Below are 19452 nucleotides of genomic sequence, written 5' to 3' on the forward strand. Positions count from 1 at the left end.
CCTATACTCGAGTATATACGGTATACAGGATTTATAATAATAGCCAATCAACTTAGATGATCAAATCCACATCTAAATGGAGTCTAGATTGATCAGAAGGGAAGCTATGGCTATTCAATCGTTTTATAGATGTAATAATTTTGAGTGAACCAGACACTGACCCTAAAAAGTGTATGTGGTCACCATTACATTAGCCATAGTCTACAATAAATAAATAAAAAAGGCACAGGAAAAGAGGGAGGGGAGGAGCACAGCCTTGGTGCAGAATGACCCATGGAGTTGGGGGAGCTCCTCAGGATGTACCTTGGCTGATGTTCCCCCAGTTGATGCGGATGTATTTGTCGCGGTCACTGCGGCACTGCTCGTGTTGGAAGCCCAGGGAGTGGAGCAGCTCGTGTTGTATTATACCCCAGAGGAGACATTTGGGTTTTGTGAGCGATAAATCCTGAGCACCACCTACACGTCCAACATATGACCAGCATCTGTGAAAGAACAGAGATATATGACAGTATATAGGATTGTATATAGAACAGTATATATAGGGTAATATATAGGATTGTATATAGAACGGTATATAGGGCAGTATATATAGGGTAATATAAAGGACAGTATATAGGACAATATATAGGACTGTATTGAGGGCAGTATATATAGGGTAATATATAGGCAGTGTATAGGATTGTACATAGGGCAGTATATATAGGATAATATATAGTACAGCACTGCCCTGTACACACGGTCGGACTTTGCGACGGAAAATGTGCGATCGGATTGTGTTGTCGGAAAAGCCTATCGTGAATTTCCGACACACAAAGTTTTGAGAGCAGGATCTAAAATTTTCCCACAACAAAATACGATCGTTTAAATTCCAATCGTGTGTAGACAATTCCAATGGACAAAGTGCCACGCATGCTCAGAATAAATTACGAGATGAAAACTATTGGCTACTGGCCTCTTTATAGTCCCGTCGTACGTGTTCTACGACACCTCGTTCTGAACGATCAGATTTTCTGGCAACTTTATGCGACCGTGTGTATGCAAGACAAGTTTGGGCCAAAATCCGTCGGGAAAAAAGCAGATGGATTTTGTCATCGTAATATCCGACCGTGTGTATGGGGCATAAAGGTCGTCTTAAGATGAGGTTGGATCTGGGGTTAGATGCTCCCGTTCCTGTAATCCTACATATATGTTCTTACATCAGTCTGCTAATGATAAGAATATCTGATGATCGAATTTTACATACAAGTCCAACAGCAGATTCTGTGTGGGATCACATGTGTTCTGTCTTTACCAATGAAATGAGAAGATGGCGCAAGGCTGATAATAAGATTAAAAACTCCACCTGCCACCAATTACATCCAATTTACTGATATGAAAGTGAAATGGTGTTTAATAAAGCGTGTTGGGTAGAATAGCTAACTGCTGACCCTGATCACAGAGAAAGTCTCTTCTCTATTTATTCCCTGAGCTCATCGGTCTCATTTCCTGGATGAGGGACAGTATGCGGCCTTATTGTTATTTGAAATCTTTCACTGGCGTTTTGTAGTATCGGAATAACAGAAAGATCTTAAGGGATCAGTGCTTCATATAACAAAATTCAGAATACAATCCTCTTCCCCTATCATTATAGGGAATGTCTATAGTGTTTTGCATACTATATAAATGCTCAGGTTGAATGTTTCAACCAGATAAATATCTTGCATATAAATGTATCGTATTTACCATGTGGAGGAAGCAGGTGGAGCTCTAGAGTCAGCAGTGAAATATATTTTATCCTTAAAAGTTAAATTTTGAATACATTGTATTTGATCAACCTTCTACCTTGGGTCATATTTCTGATGTAATAGGTGCTCTGTAGAAAATGTTCACTGGTGTATTGTGATAGCTGCTATATGGAAACTCCTTATTTATCTTGGAGGTTGTCTGTTGATGGTCACTAGCCTATAAATGAATATGATTGGGTCTATATTGTATCAGTCTTCTGAGATCTAGATTATGGAATCCCTCCATTCTTGTTATCTGTGGAATCCCCCCATTCTTGATATCTGTGGAATCCCCCCATTCTTGATATCTGTTAGAAAGCATTGCGTAGTGATAGGGGATGTGAACTGTGAACATGCTAGACAGTGACTTTGGACATTCTACAGGAGACAGTAAGATACTGTGGACAAGCCACTGGAGACATTCAAAGATAGTAGGGAGAGATGGTCAGAGACTGCAGACATGATACAAGAGATGGTCAGAGACTGCAGACATGATACAAGAGATGGTCAGAGGCCACAGACACGATAGAGGAGATGGTCAGAGACCACAGACATGATACAAGAGATTTTCAGAAACTGCAGACATGATACAAGAGATGGTCAGAGACTGTAGTTATGAAACAAGAGATAGTCAGAGAGTGTAGGTATGTTACAATTTATAGTCAGAGACTGCAGACATGATACAAGAGTTAGCCAGAGACTGTAGACATGAAACAAGAGATGGTCAGAGACTGCAGACATTATACAAGAGATAGTTAGAGACCGCAGACATGACACGAGAGATGGTTAGAGACTGCAGACATGATACAAGAAATGGTCAGAGACTGCAGATATGAAACAAGAGATAGTCAGAGAGTGTAGGTATGTTACAATTTATAGTCCTAGACTGCAGACATGATACAAGAGTTAGCCAGAGACTGCAGACATGAAACAAGAGATGGTCAAAGACTGCAGACATTATACAAGAGATAGTTATAGACCGCAGACATGATACAAGAGATGGTTAGAGACTGCAGACATGATACAAAATATGGTCAGAGACTGCAGACATGATACAATATATGGTCAGAGACTGCAGACATGATACAATATATGGTCAGAGACTGCAGACATGAAATAAGAGATAGTCAGAGACTGCAGACATGATACAAGAAATGGTCAGAGACAGCAGACATGATACAAGAGATAGACAGAGACTGAGGAAATGATACAAGAGATGGTCAGAGACTGCAGACATGATTCATTCTTTGTTTCACTTATTGAACAGATATAACAAACTGCTTTCTTTTGGGTATTTAACAGACCAAAAAAGGAGCAAACAGGAGGCGTTTATTGTTAGGGTTTACATACTTACTGTACATATACATATGTATTATATTATACAGCATTATATTATGTAATTACATGTTATTGCCGATCTCTTATAGATTGGTTTGTTTATATTTCTGTGGTTTTATTGAGTTCAGTGTTCAGTATTAATGAATCGTGTTCAGTGTCATTTGTCTTGTCCAACTTCTTTTGCAATCATAGACAGTGGGGAGGCCGGGGGATGGATAGTGGTGTCAGTAGAGGGACGTACAATGAAGAATGATTTACATGTCCTGATTTTCCACCGAGGAATATATCACAATTATCCAGGTCATCACTTAAATGGACTATTTTTTTCTTAAAGAAACACTAAATTATATCCTATTCTTCAAAAACAATCTATACACATTGATAATTGTATAACTCCTGCGCCACCTAGTCACGTATGGAACTTTGCCTGAACTCTTCATATACTTTGTGCCACGCTGGTGCTCTATGCTCTCAAAACTCTCATCTCAAGGTAGGTGTCATACAGCATGTATGGGATAATCCTCCCAGATTATGAAGGTATTCGCCTCTTCCCCCTCCTCTTCTCTACCTCTTTCTTAGTATCTCTTACTGGCTCCACTACTCAGGGATATTGTGCCTTTATTGCCCCATCCGAATCAAGCTGCGCACATGTCTCGCTCATGTATGGGGAGATAGCAAATAGCCTCTTATGGTGCAGTATTTTGGTAAAAAAAAAAAACATTTACAACAAATCCAATGCACCTTCATTCAAAACTTTTAAACAAGCATCAGTGTTAAAATTCCCGGGCTTTACCTTTGCATATGACATCACTTTTGGTCCACATTTGCCTCTGCTCGCCCTACGCGTTACATCAAGGGTAAACCTTGTCCCCAGATGAAGTCACATGACCCGTGACGTAACATTGGATTTGTTTAAAAAAAAAATTTTTTACCAAAATATGCATCATAAGAGGCTATTTGCTATCTCCCCATACATGACACACATGGGCAGCATGAGTCGGATAGAGCATTAAAGGCACAATACCCCTGAGTGGTGGAGCCAGTAAGAGATACTAACGAAGGCCCCCCCCCCCCCCCCCCAGAAGTAGAGAGGAGGGGGAAGAGAGGAATACCATCATAATCTGGGAGGATTATCCCATACATGCTGTATGACATCTACCTTGAGATAAGAGTTTTAAGAGCATAGAGCACCAGGGTGGCACAAAGTATATGAAGAGTTCAGAAACCCCACTGAGCAATGCAATAAGGATTAACCTATGGGACAATTTAATTTTGTTCACTTTACCTTTCACATTTTACCTTGTAACTCAGCACAGTGTATCACAAGTATTGGACTTTATCAGAGTTGTATGCAACTCTGTTGTACATGTATTTTCATTTTAAATGTTTGAACTATTAGTTGGATAAGGATTAATCATTGTGAATATCATTGTATAAGTGGATTGGACACCAGTTCATAAGAGTTTAAATTATTTCACAAAGCACTGTCAATCTTATTATGATATTGTTTATTTTGAGCACAAAATTGGAGCAGCATGGCATCCACATTGTCAATAATTAATCTATCCACATTCACTACTGACTGTCCCTGTAAACTATTTTTCATGAAAAGTTTCTCAAGGGTCCTTTCACACGGGTGGTCCGTTTTTCTCTGTGGGGGATCGCTCCGCTGATCCCCGCTGAGCCGATGGATGACAGGTCCGTCTCCACTCACTGTGCTCAGACAGATCCGTCAGAGTCCCGCTCTCCTCTATGGGGAGATCGGGTGAAAATGGCCCTCCTGTCCGGATGGAAAATAGGGTCTCCAGGGTCTCCAAACGGTCATCTGTCTGGAATTCATGGACAGGATCGGATCAGATAGCAGCGGGTGTCAGTGGACATGTCATTCGCCTCTCCATAGCAGTGAATGGAGACTCTGATCAGGTCCACCTAAAAAACTGACAAGCGGACCTGATCGGAAAGCCCGTGTGAAAGGGACCTGTGTTTTTTATCTCTCCTTGTAATGTTCCCTGCAAGCTCCCAACCCCATTCATCTTGGAAGGAAGTAAGTGAAGGTGGCTACATTCCTACATACAGTGAGATGATGGAGAATGTAGCCACCCTCCAACAGGAAGTCACATCACAGCAACAAAAAAAAGGAATTTAGAGATTTGGAGGAGACTGAGAGCAATAGAAGGGACTTTTTGGAGTTCAGAATACACACATGAATAGATTTTGTTTTTTTAAACCAAAGTTTAGCTTCACTTTAAAGTAAACCTGTGAAAGATATACAGGGGCTGCTATTGCAGACCTCAGTGGCATCGCTAGGGGGTGGCTTTTGGGGCTATAGCCCAGAATATGGGGCCCATAGCCCTGAGTCTCTGCAGGGGTCCCCAAGGGAAGGGGAGGCTCTCTGGGGACCCTGATTTAAAGGGGAGGCTCTCTGGGGACCCTGATTTAAGGGGGAGGCTCTCTGGGGACCCTGATTTAAGGGGGAGGCTCTCTGGGGACCCTGATTTAAGGGGGAGGCTCTCTGGGGACCCTGATTTAAGGGGGAAGCTCTCTGGGAATATATATATACACACATATATTAAATACATGTGTATGCCTGCCCGAGTGCATGACTTTCTTTACTACGCTGCTATGGGCTCTAGTCCCAGATCTTTTGTAGACCTAGCAATGCCCCTGGCAGAACTTCTCCAAAAAAAACTGTCTGACTTTGGCCTCAGGAATCTGGACACTTTCCAGCATCCGACAAATTACAAGCACATTTTCCCACCCAGGAAATTCATTCCTAGCCCATCTTAATGAATTGCTGTATGCTAGCTGTATGTGGGTATACGCCATGCTATACTGACATGTTTAACTGTGATCATGATGACTGACCGACTCACCCATCAAGAGGTCGGATTCGTAAGTAGTTTGGCTCTTCACGGCGAGGAACAAACCGCACGCAAGTCACAACTGTCACCTCCTCCATGGCAGCCTGGATGATCGCTTTTTCCACCAATGCTATAACAAGCAACAAAGGGAAATGTAATAAATGAAGAGTTAAAGTAATACTAAGCCCTATTTGTTTAATTTAATACACTGTTACCAAGCAGTGAATCATGCTCCTGCAAATTTAAATGTCCCTCTCTGTGCCAAACGCAATTTCTCCATGTCCTCCAAAGCTCACTCCCAGGGTACATCTGGGTAGCGTGGCATCAGAGGAGACAGGTGGGGGTTGGACTAGCTTGCCATTCAATGACGGAGAATGGATGTATGCTGAGAATGAGGTGACTCCATGGGACCCTGTAAGAAGAAGAAGATAAGTAGATGGTTTTTTCTATGTCCCCTCGACCTAAACAAGCAATTGACCCTTGCAGTGCAGGCGCTGCCCCACTATATGGGATCATTTTTACATTTATCAAAGTTGGGCTTTAGGGCAGCCCCTTTTTGGGTAAGTACCATTCACATTTGTAAAATATGAGCTTGGTGGTGCCTCCTCTAAAGGCCCCTATACTCAGTAGCCATGCTGAACACATGGGCCCCGGTGTGTACTGGGAGGAACAGTGCTGATGTGGCGAATGGGCCCTAAAGCTGCCCCATTGGTACTGCCCCATGCGTGACACTATGGTAAAAACAACAGCCCTGAGTCAACGGATCATTATAATAGCCCAACAACCTGTGTATTTTTGGGGAACATTTCCTTTAAATTGGAACTATACTATACTCCTTGATGGCCGCTGACATCTTTGGGTGGCTGGTCTCTGGGTATCAACACCGGGTATCAATCACCAGCCACTTTCCTTGGCCGGGCTAAAAGGGCGTTACTCAGTTCAGGTAGCTTGGCATTGCTGAATTTGTACAATAAGCTGTGTGTGTGCAGATCACTGTACAGGGGCGGACAGGCAGGTAAGTAACTTTAATGCAGAGAACACATAGCTTGCCTCTTCTGCTTTAAAAATCTTGTTCACCAATTTATGCCATAAAGTTCCTCCTTAGTAAAACTCCAAATAGATTGCAGCATACATTTTTTAAATTGTAAAAGTCAAACTAGAAAATTTCTTTAAAGTTTATCTGATGCCATGTACACATGACGGACTTTCCGGCAGACTAGGTCCGACGCTCTTCCCGATGGACTTTCATTGGCGTTCCGGCGGACTTTCCAAACGAAAGGACTTGGCCACAGATGAACGGACTAAGTCCGTTCGAAAGTCCTTTCATTTGAACGTGATGACGTAAGATGGGACTAAAAAAGTAAGTTCAATAGCCAGTAGCCAATAGTTTCCCTTGCTCCGTCGGACCAGCATACAGACAAATGGTTTTCCGATAGGAATTGAGTCTGTTGGACAGATTTGAAACATGTTCTATTTCTAGGTCTGTTGGATTTTTAAGATAAAAAACGATCGGATTAGCCCACACAAGAGCGGATTGTCCGACGGACTGGGTTCTGTCGGACTTAGTCTGCTGGAAAGTCCGGTCCACAGAGAAGGGAATCTCCCTTTGGCTAAACTTTCCTTTACTTCCGATCTCCACACTCTACAGGAAGTAAGAGGAGATCTTTACAAAGGAAGTGAAATCCTTTTATTAGACAGTTGTCACTGGAGCACATGTCCTCTTTGGAAGATTTACCCTTTATTCCTGTTCCATTAACAACTCTAAATTTTCCTCTCACTTTTAGTACCAGTGACAGTGGTGTTCAGGACAAATACAGAGAGCGAATCTCACTAAGGGGGATACAGATAGCAATAAAAAAAAACCTTGGGAAGGATAAAGAATAGGAGAGCCACATTATTAAGCTAGGTTCACATCTGTGTGGGCCCTGTGTTTTGCATTTGAAATGAAATGGGCACAGCAGCCCATTTCATTTGAATGGACTGCTGTACCTGCGGGAAATGCAAGGAAAAAGTTCCTGACCCTTTTAAAAAAATAAAATAAAAAAACATATCACACCATGTTTTCCGATGCTTGGAAGTGCAATTAAGAATAAAGCCGCGTACACACGGGCGGACTGTATGGCCTACTTAAGCCACATACACACTATCAGATTTTTTTCTTCAGATTTACCAAAACCATATAATATGAGGTCAAACCTTAGGAGTTTCTATTTGTATGCAATCAGGCAGGCCCTTCTACTACATGGTTTTGGTAAATCTGAAGGAAAAAATCAGCAGAAAATCTGATAGTGTGTATGGGGCTTTAGTCCGCCGAAACACATTTCAGCGGACAGTCCGCTCGTGTGTGGGCTTCAGCGGACTTTTTAAGCGTGCAGTCTGGCGTACTAAGTATTTCGGAATTTCCGTAATACTGTCCGTCATACTTTGGTTTCAGCAGACAATCCGCTCGTGAGTAGGCTAGTTCGACGGACTAAGAATGGCGCATGCTCAGAAAGGATTTACACGGCGGAAGGTTGCATTGCTGTGTATTGGACTTCCTATTTCTAGTCCCGTCGTACGTGCTGTACACGTCATCGCGCAAGCTTTCAACGGACTGTTTGTGCATCCGTGTGTGGTCAAGTCCGTTCATTCGAAAGTATGACGGACTGTCCGTCGGATTGTATGACGGACTAAGTAGGCCATACAATCCGCCCGTGTGTACGCGGCTTAAATGGCACCCCCGCTCATCTGCAAAACAACAGAGCATTTTGCCTGCGGGTCGGGGGAATGTGTGTGATTTACACAGATACCATAACTGCTACAGGGTGAACCCAGACTAAAACTGGAGTCCAAAAGTATTTATTCCAATATAATCACTTAGAAATGATTTCTGGGTACAGCAAACACATTTTTGGGGTCCAAAACTTCCCTTTTTATCAGGGCTCATGTTGGTTGCAGAAGAGCTTGCACTGTAAGTGGACTCAAATGGATTTTAAGAATGAGTTATGCCGCGTACACACAATCGCACATTCCGACAACAAAATCCATGGGATTTTTTTCGACGGATGTTGGCTCAAACTTGTCTTGCATACACACGGTCACACAATGTTGTTGGAAATTCCAAACGTCAAGAAAGTGGTGACGTACGACGAGCCGAGAAAATTTAAGTTCAATGGCCAGTGCGGCTCTTCTGCTTGATTCCGAGCATGCATGTAACTTTGTGCGTCAGAATTGTGTACACACGATCAGTATTTCCGACAACAGATTTTGTTGTCGGAAAATTTGAGATCCAGTTCTCAAATTTTGTTTGTCGGAAATTTAGACAGAAAACGTCAAATGGAGCCTACACACGGGCAGAATTTCCGACAACAAGCTCCCATCGAACATTCCCGTCGGAAATCCGACCGGGTGTGCGTGGCATTAGGGGAATGGACGGTCACACGCATCAGCAGATGTAACCAGATTATTACGGTTACAGCTCATTAGATGATTTTGTCTTTATATGATGTGGTACGTATACATTATTTCTCTACAGTATTTCAAAATGCATCTTTGTTCATAAAATACAATGCATCCGGAAAATATTCACAGTCCTTCACTTTTTCTACATATTGTTATGTTACAGCTTTATTCTCAAATGGAATAAATGAATTATTTTCCTCAAAATTCTACAAACAATACCCAGTAATGACAACGTTTACCTCCTCAATACTGGGCACTTAAACCCCCTTCCTGACCAGACCAATTTCCAGCTTTCCGTGCTCTCACATTTTGAATGACAATTACTCATGCAACACTGTATCCAAACAAAATTTTTTGCATTTTTTTCACACAAATAGAGCTTTCTTTTGGTGGTATTTAGTCAAAACTGGGATTTTTATTTTTTGCAATCTAAGTAAAAAAAGAGCGAATTAGAAAAAAAAAAAAAAAAAAACGTTGTTTTAGTTTCTATTATAACATTTTGCAAATAATGTTTTAGCCATTGAAAGGGCCATTTTTGTTGGCTGTTTACCCACATCGGGAATGGGTATCATTCCCGATCACCACGCTCTGGGATCCCAGGAGCCGCAAGAACTGGGAGCATCATGTGACGTCTACCTGGAGGGAGATGTTCCTGCCAGCGTCATATTACTATGGCCAGGTATGGAAGTGGTTAAAGAAGTTTGTTTGAAATCTTTGCAAATTAATTAAAAATAAAAATAAAATCCAATGTACATAAGTATTCACAGCCTTTGCCATGACGCTCAAATTTAAGCTCATGTGCCTCCTGTTTCCACTGATCATCCTTGAGATGTTTCTTCAACTTGATTGGAGTCCACCTGTGGTAAATTCAGTTAATTGGACATGATTTGGAAAGGCACACACCTAACCTGTCTATATTATGTGCCACAGTTAACAGTGCATGTCAGAGCACAAACCAAGCCGTGTAATCCAAGGAATTATCTGTAGACCTCCAAGACAGGATTGTATTAAGAAACAGATCTAGGGAAGGGTACAGAAAAATTTCTGCAGCATTGGAAGTCCCAATGAGCACAGTGGCTTCCATCATCCGTAAATAGAAGAAGTTTGGAACCACCAGGACTCTTCCTAGAGCGGGCCACCCGGCCAAACTGAGTGATCAGGAGAGAAGGACCTTAGTCGGGGAGGTGACCAAGAACCCGATGGTCACTCTGACAGAGCTCCAGCATTTCTCTGTGGAGAGAGGAAAACCTTCCAGAAGAACAACCATCTCTGCAGCGCTTCACCAATCAGGCCTGTATGATAGAGTGGCCAGACTGAAGCCACTCCTCAGTAAAAAGTACCCAACAGCCTGCCTGGAGTTTACCAAAAGGCACCTGAAGGACTCTCAGACCATGAGAAACAAAATTCTCTGTTCTGATGAAACAAAGATTGAACTCTTTGGCCTGATTGGCAAGCGTCATGTCTGGAGGAAACCAGGCACCACTCATCACCTGGCCAATATCATCTCTGCAGTGAAGCATGGTGGTGGCAGCATCCTGCTGTGGGGATGTTTTTCAGCGGCAGGAACTGGGAGACTAAGCAGGATAGAGGGAAAGATGAATGCAGCAATGTACAGAGACATCCTTGATGAAAACCTGCTCCAGAGCACTCTGGACCTCAGACTGGGGTGAAGGTTCATCTTCCAGCAGGACAACAACCCTAAGCACACAGACCAGATAACAAAGGAGTGGCTACAGAACTCTGTGAATGTCCTTGAGTGGCCCAGCCAGAGCCCAGACTTGAACCCGATTGAACATCTCTGGAGAGATCTGAAAATGGCTGTGCACCTACGCTCCTCATCCAACCTGATGGAGCTTGAGAGGTCCTGCAAAGAAGAATGGGAGAAACTGCCCAAAAATAGGTGTGCCAAACTTGTAGCATCATACTCACAAAGACTTGAGGTTGTAATCGATGCCAAAGGTGCTTCAACAAAGTATTGAGCAAAGGCTGTGAATACCTATGTGTACATGGGATTTTTTTTCCGTTTTTTATTTTTGCAAAGATTTCAAACAAACTTCTTTCATGTTGTCATTATGGGGTATTGTTTGTAGAATTTTGAGGAAAATAATTAATTTAATCCATTTTGGAATAAGGCTGTAGCATAACAAAATGTGGAAAAAGTGAAGCGCTGTGAATACTTTACGGATGCACTGCAAATAAGACAGCAATAATACTAAGAATAAAATAAATCATAAAAATGTCCTTATTGTAACCCTAATATTTATTTTCTGCTTTTTGGGATGCTTGTGAGACCACAGTGTTCACTTTCATCAGCATGGCTACAAATAGCAAGATGATTGTGTTTTCTAAAGAACATCTATCATTAGATATTTATTTATTAAAAATAATGTGCAGAAAATGTTGTCTTTTGTATACAATGTACAAAACCATACCATGTTTATAAAAAAAATGTTTAATGAATATATTCTATATACTGTAATATATATACTTTTTATTTTGGAGATTATATTTGTCCTGGTGATCATTAATTATCACCAGATGAGGGTTGGGAACCTAAGCTGGGTACACATGAGTGTAGCCCTCTCCGTTCAACAGAATCCTATCACTAGACCGATTTATGGGGAGGTACAGTGTGGTGCGGTGGCAGTAAAGACTCCGAGTCCAGTTGCGGTAACAGAACTGTATTGAAGTAAATGTTCAATAACGCACAACTACGACCAGGTGCACTTACAGAATTACGCAGCCAAAAGATTAACAGAAAGGTCTCGGGTGCACTGTCTGCATCTGTTTTAAGGGGCAGAATGCAGCCAAGCCTGGAAGCTAGGGTTATAAATATACTCTGCACAAACCAAGATGGCTGCCAGGGTCACATGGGGTGCCAGCATCCATTCGGCTAGCTCCCCCAGTGACCCAGTGACCCAGCAAACCATAGAAGAACCATGTTCCTCTTGACTTCCTTTCCCTCTGCAATGCCACTGTGATTGAGCGCCACCTGCAGTGGAGGAAGTAGACTGCACCTGCCTACAGGCTTCTGTCAAACAATCCTGCTGGAAAACCACCATTAAATCAACTGCTACAGCCAATGGCTGCAGCATTGGTCAGTGCACTCTGATGCTGTCAGAATACAATAGTACAGTGAGAGAGATCTCTACATCCACATTGTGTGGATGCAGAAATTTAAATTTGTCTATGGGCAGCTGTACACAGCACCTGGGCTTCCCGGGCAGGGAATTAACTGGAATTTATGTTGTACAGGCTCAGACACCCATGTGCAAGAGGCCTAAGTTAGCCTTCACTGTCCAACTGTTTTGAATAAATATACTGTACATACCACAAATACATATGTAAAACTTTGAAGAGGTATGATCAGAACTGTCTGCAATGACATGACTGGGATCTGAAGAGTAACACGTACTGTAGTTGTCGGACAATGTATACGGCACATTGACTGTTCCATCTTTGGATTTTGGCCATAGACAAGATTTTCCTCTACAGATGACAGCGTTCCTGTTCCTTTTCACTGCGATATCTCCTTGTAGCATGAATCTGGAAGTGCCTATATGGATAGAAAACAATGATTGTACATCATGCCTTCCATTACTGAGACTGTAGTACAACCTGATGTATCAATTGAACCCACTGATCCACTATCATTAGCCTTACCTTCGAAAGTCCAGCTACAAGTTAAGCCAATGTCTGTGTGGTTTATGTGGCAAGAAGGATCACTGGTTGGCCTACCATATCTTGAAGACTCCCTTCGTGAGATATTGTGACCCGATATAGTTCCACTAAACCAGCTGTATTCGATCAGAAGTCAACTGATGGTCTCACATAACTCCAATTACATCTTCATACTAGACAAATCAATCGGTAGACTATCTGTGCCAAATTCACATTTTCATAATGGCTTTGTGAGTGGACAGAAAGCTAATCTATCTGTTTTGTGTACATTTGACCTTAAATCATGACTATAAGCAAAACTTTTTTCTTTTTGTGGCTTGAGTAAAGGAGGGTTACAACCCCATTGTTTTTTTTCCCCATCCTTAACCCATTAGGGAGATTCCCCTTAATTCCTGTCATATAGCCAAAACAGAAAGCAAGACAAAATCCATTAAAAGTACGGGAATCCCTGGTTGCCACCAAGATCACCAGAAAAATTTCCCATTTGAAAAATTCTCCCTCTATCACCGTTCTATTGTCAACCCAAAATTTGGAATTTACTTCCACTTTCGATGATAACAGGACAAATAGAGAGGGTGAATTTCCCAAACGGAGCACAGACAGCAATAAAGTTATACCTTAACTAGTACAATATTTATTTCATGGTCGTTAAAGGTTTTTTTTTCCAGCTATTCAAATTCTCAGAAACAAAGGTCCACAATCCTAAGCTGTTTTATGAGTGTCTCCTCAAAAGGAACTTGTTATTGACTTGAACTTTCCTAAATTACCAGTGCTAAGTTTATCTACTACCCCAAAGAAGAAAAGAAGGCTGGACGGCCGCACTTCTATGCAATTTCTTTATGCTAGTGCCGGATACAAAGGTGAACTACAGGTATCAGCTTACATATTTCACACTAAGGGCGGGTGCTTACTCATAGCTCATGAGCTCATCCTATCCTCATCCTATGAGCTATGAGTAAGCACCTGCCCTTGGTGTGAAACATGTAAGCTGATACCTGTAGTTCATCTTTGTATCCGGGACTTGAATAAAGAAATTGCATAGAAGTGCGGCCGTCCAGCCTTCTTTTCTTCTAAGTATCTGTTTGCATACAGGGCTCACACCCTCCACATGGGATAGAGGCTTTTTGGAGCAGCAGGGTTAGATAAACTGCCTTATGCCACGTACACACGATCATACTTTCAGGCGGACCGGAATCCATCGGACAATTCGATCGTGTGTGCGCTTCAGTGGACTTTTTTTCCCCAAAAGTCAGACGGACCTAGAAATAAAACATGTTTCAAATCTATCCGACGGACTAAAAATCAGGAAAACAGTTCGTCTGTGTGCTAGTCCGACGGACCAAATATGACGCAAGGGCAGCTATTGGCTACTGGCTATTGAACTTTCTTGTTTAGTCCCGTTTACGTCATCACGTTCAAAATGAACGGACTTTCAAACGGACTTAGTCCAGTCGTGTGTGGCCAAGACCGTATCATTCAGAAAGTCTGTCGGACCTCCACCGAAAGTCCGTCGGGAAAACCGTTGGACCTAGTCCGTCAAAAAGTCCAGTCATGTGTATGCGGCATTAGAGCGATGTACATGTACATGTATCTACCCGAAACTTTTATTATTAGTTGTGGATAGGATGAGTAAAGTTTAGAACCCCTGCCAAATGTTACTTCTATCTGAAGCTCTGTAGAAAGATGCCCCATCACTTACTGTCCTGGGGACAACATCTTTACCAGACTGGCAAAAGAATCTCTACAACCGAGCCTCCGGTAGAAGTAAAACCAGACAGGGGTTCTGATCGTATCCATAACTGAAAAATAAATTTGGTAAAAGCGGATGTCACAATGTGCATGCGTGTGCTTTGGGCCCAAATCTTCTGTTCAGCCCAGGAATCCTCAAAGCTGTCTGACATCAAAAAGCCCTCCTCAGCTTCACTCCAACTTTGGAGCTCCAGAATGTCATCACCATCCCACAATCCAGTATGGCACCTCTCTATTGACTGCTGAGGGTGAAGCTTATCCAGAGCTTCACAAAAAATGTTGAGAACTGCATGTTTTATAAGTTCTGCTACAATTAGGCACATGGACTTATGACAGAAATACGGGAGCTGCCATTCCTGACTTATTTTGGAAGGTTCATGCTTAATCCTGAGCTGTCCTTCATTACTTACTGATTCAGTCAGGACGAACAAGCATGTGCGTATCCTCTGCCAAGACACTTGATATGCGTATTCATGTTCCAGGTCAGTGAATCCCTAAGAACCATCTCACACTGGGGACCCTATCGCTGGTAAAAATGTAGCAGGATAGCTTTGAAGGACACAGCAGAGAATGAGAAAACTCTCCTGCTTGCATGTGAGTATTCCTTCGCTGGCGAATGAGGCTTTGTAGCATTTTCGGCTGAGAGGAAACAACATCTTGCAAATTTCCGAAGCTTGTAAGGGAGAAACATACAAAGCAGATGTGTCTTATGCCGCGTACACACGAGCGGACTTTTCAACATCCAAAGTCCGACGGACTGATTCCGTCAGACTATTCGATCGTGTGTGGGCTGCAACGGACTTTTGATTCGCAAAAGTCTGACGGACTTTAGAAATGGAACATGCTTCAAATTTTTCCGACGGAACTCCGCCGGACCCGGTCCCTTCGAAAAATTTGCGTGTGTATGCTATTCCGACGGACTAAAACTGACGCTAGGGCAGCTATTGGCTACTGGCTATGAACTTCCTTAAGCGAGTCCAGTCGTACGTCATCACGTTCGAATCCGTCGGAGTTTGGTGTGATTGTGTGTGGCCAAGTCCGCTCAGTCGAAAAGTCCGTCAGAACTCTGTCGGAACTCCGGCAGAACTCCGGCAGGACTCCTTCGGAAGTCTGTCGGACATAAATCCTCTCGTGTGTACGGGGCTTTAGTGATCCTGAAAATAATGATTTCTTGCTAGTGGTAGGATTGTTAGTGGGACATGGGACATGGGCCTCAGTAGTGAAGCAATGGTAAAGATAACAGCCCTGGCGAATGCACCCTAAAGCAAGTCAGTTGTTCAGATTCCAAATTTCAATGTTCCCTTTAAAGAACATCTGTCATGAAGGTAGACACCAATCAGAAGCTTCTAAATAAAGCAACCACTCTGAATCAAAGGTCTGTATTAGTTCCTGGGCAGGGACATCATATACTATAACAGTAAAAGACATTTGGGGGAATTCAATAAAGCCCTAATGGCATTTTTCTGACAGTATGGCTTTTTAAATTGACCTGTAGCAGATTCAAAAAGCCCTGTTGTACCTTTTGGTAGCTTTACCAATGTGCACAACAGATTCACAAAATTCTTAATAGCACCACTTTTACAAAATGCCACTATGACTGGAGCAAATTCAATAACAATTACCTATAGCTCATAGATAAAGAAACTAGAGGTAATTAAGACATACAGTAAGTGGAGTACAGAAACAGGCAGAGTGCCTGTCTCTGTACGCTGTGTAGTAGGCAGCATTTTTCCCACCACTAACTTCTCCCTTCCCCACCTGTCAGTGGTTGGTAAGGATACTGTCACCTTCACAGGTGACAGCCTAATTGCAACCTGCGATGCTCACAATGAGTGGAGCCTGATGGGGAAGCTGAGACTCTGCTCTCTTCTTGTGACTGACAGCAGGCAGTTGGGGGTTTTTATAGCCCACTGCCTGCTGTCAATCACAAGGAGACCTGACGGGAACCAGTATCTCTAAATCTCTGTGTGACAACTGCAATAGCGGGGGTCGGAGACCCAGCTGTAATGAGGCCAATATGGACTCTCCAGCCTCAGTGTGCCTCTGCATGTGGTCCTTGCCTCAAATACATGTACTTGTTTCCAACAGTTACATGAATCTGTATCCCGCACCGACATTTGTTGTGCGGTGGCATGATGGAATTCTAAAGAGTGTCGAAGACACTCTTTATGACTTCCCGTTAATGTCTACTGCTTGGAACTTGTATGCAACGTCACTGCTCTGGAAGTAGCATGTGACCTCTACTTCCATCAGTTGCTTACCTTTACCTTTAAGACACCCGAACCACCTCCTCTTTTATATAGATAATTGACAATATTATGTTATATCCCATACCTTGATTGGATGTTAAAATGTCACTGAAGACATCATTGCTGGACTCTTGTGGAACTGCAACAAAGAAGAAAAACTAAGCACAAAAAATAAATACAAATGTGGAAAAAATATTGTAACATATTACCAACCTGACGTATTAACTGCTTCTTGATGATCCTGCAATGTAAAGTGATTTAATAATTTAATTATGTTACCTGCACAGAGCATGGCATTTGGTGACCTAACATGAGTAGTCTTCTACCAGCACATAAGTATATACATATATATCCCTCAAAAAAATGTTTTTCATTTTTTAATACTTTTTCCATCTGTGCCCTTTCGGGAAGACTTCACTTCCTGTGCCAGAAAATGCTACCTGGACAGGTTTTCCCATAGGAGGAACTCCCCTCACTCTGGTGATAACTCTAAGGCCGTGTACACACGGGCGGACTGTTCGTCCAACTTTGTCCGCTGAACAGTGTTTCAGCGGACAGTCCGCTCGTGTGTGGGCTTCAGCGGACAGTTTCAGCGGACAGTCTGACGAACAAAGTTTTTCGGAATTTCCGTAAGACTGTCCGCTGAAACTTGGTTTGAGCGAACAGTCCGCTCGTGTGTAGGCTTGTTTGGCAAACTAAGTCTCGCGCATGCTCACAAAGAATTTGCACGGCGAAGGTTGCATTGCAGTGTATCGGACGCCGAATTTCTCGTCCCGTCGTACGTGCCGTTCACGTCATCGCGCAAGTTTTCAGCGGACTGTTCGTTCGTCGTGTGTGGTCAAGTCCGCTCATGCAAATTTTGAACGGACTGTTTGTCAAACTGTTTGACGAACCTAGTTGGGCGGACAGTCCGCCCGTGTGTACGCGGCCTTACATTTTGGATTACTCGTCACATAATCAATGGTCAGCAAAGACAAACAGAGAGCGCAAACCTATCCAGACATCAATAAAAGTCTCACTAATGTTCCAACTGTTCCCCACCTATAACTAAAAGACAATTCTGGGCTATACATACACTTTAATGCTACAATGAGTTGAATACTGCTGGTCTATAATACACAGGAAACTAAGCTCCTTCATAACAAGAGAAAAAGAGAACGAAAAGATGGCAAGACCAGCAATCAAATTTTTCCATTTATAACCTGCATTGTAAAAAACAAAAGTAGGAAATTGAGAAAGACAACACAGACCCTTTTATGCCTATTGTCTGTATAAATCAGCTGTAGTATGGGTTTGATGATCTAAGCTTCCATACGCTATACTGCAGCATGCATAGTTAATCATACCTGTATTGGATCTCCTGTACACATGGCTATCAGCATGCCTTGGAGTAGAAGGGACGGCAGGTCCATGGTGGAGGACACCTGCCACACGGTACAATGCTCAGAGTATTTCACAACTGACTTTATACAGTGGTTGGGGGGGGGAGTTGGGGGGGACGTGTGCAATGGGCGGTTAACAGGCAATCCCCACAAGGGAAAATAGAAAAGGGGGGCTAATTGTGTACCAGGAATTCAGTGCAGTGTTTTTTTTCTGATTCCTTTTTACTCAGAGCCAAGAATTCTAATACGCTAATGCTGGCTATACACAGGGACATTTTTTAACAGCTAAATACTTTTAACCAGATTTTAAACAAATAACCATCTACCAGATAAATGTGGAACTTTATCCATAAAAACTTGATAAAAATAACATTCTTTAGCAAGAAACATACATTCCACATTAATAATTATGCTACCAAAATTAGTGGGCACTGTAAATTGCCTCTAGCATTGCTCCTGTTTCTTCTTGTGGAGTCTGCCATTTTGCTGAAGCCCAGAGCCCCTGAGCAGCAATAATTTTTTAGGCTGTCAACAGAGTAGCCTCTACAAATTTGGCACAGTGCCTAAAAATAGAGAGCAACTGAGCATGTGCAGAGCAGGGTGAGACAGTATTACTTGATTTTAATCGGTATAGGCACTTGGAACCTGACTGAACATCTCTGGAGAGATCTGAAAATGGCTGTGCATTGACGCCCCCCATCCAACCTGATGAAGCTTGAGAGGTCCTGCAAAGAATGTGAGAAACTGCCCAAAAATAGGTGTGCCAAGCTTGTAGCATCATACTCAAAAATACTTGAGGCTGTAATTGGTGCCAAAGGTGCTTCAACAAAGTAATGACCAAGGGCTGTGAATACTTATGTGTACATGGGATTTTCTTCCTTTTTTATTGTTAATAAATTTGCAAAAATTTCAAACAAACTTCTTTCATGTTGTCATTATGGGGTATTGTTTGTAGAATTTTGAGGAAAATAATTAATTGAATCCATTT

General features: G+C 42.4%; 1 protein-coding gene across 1 annotated transcript in view; it reads right to left on the reverse strand.

Moving 5' to 3' along the window:
* LOC143939584 (hatching enzyme 1.2-like) overlaps positions 1–18547 on the reverse strand; it is a 67711-nt gene extending 49164 nt beyond the window's left edge. The window contains exons 1-6 of the mRNA XM_077460979.1: positions 18429–18547; positions 17296–17323; positions 17168–17221; positions 12819–12959; positions 5975–6092; positions 304–482 (exon numbers count right to left, since the gene is read on the reverse strand). Of these exons, the coding sequence (XP_077317105.1) occupies positions 304–482; positions 5975–6092; positions 12819–12959; positions 17168–17221; positions 17296–17323; positions 18429–18494 (586 nt within the window). The 5' untranslated portion in view covers positions 18495–18547. The remainder of the gene's footprint in view (positions 1–303; positions 483–5974; positions 6093–12818; positions 12960–17167; positions 17222–17295; positions 17324–18428) is intronic.
* Positions 18548–19452: the final 905 nt, after the last annotated feature.

Source organism: Lithobates pipiens, unplaced genomic scaffold (genome assembly GCF_037356315.1).
Source record: "Lithobates pipiens isolate NorthernLeopardFrog02 unplaced genomic scaffold, aLitPip1_a1.2 Scaffold_10, whole genome shotgun sequence".
Classification (NCBI taxonomy): Eukaryota; Metazoa; Chordata; class Amphibia; order Anura; family Ranidae; genus Lithobates; species Lithobates pipiens.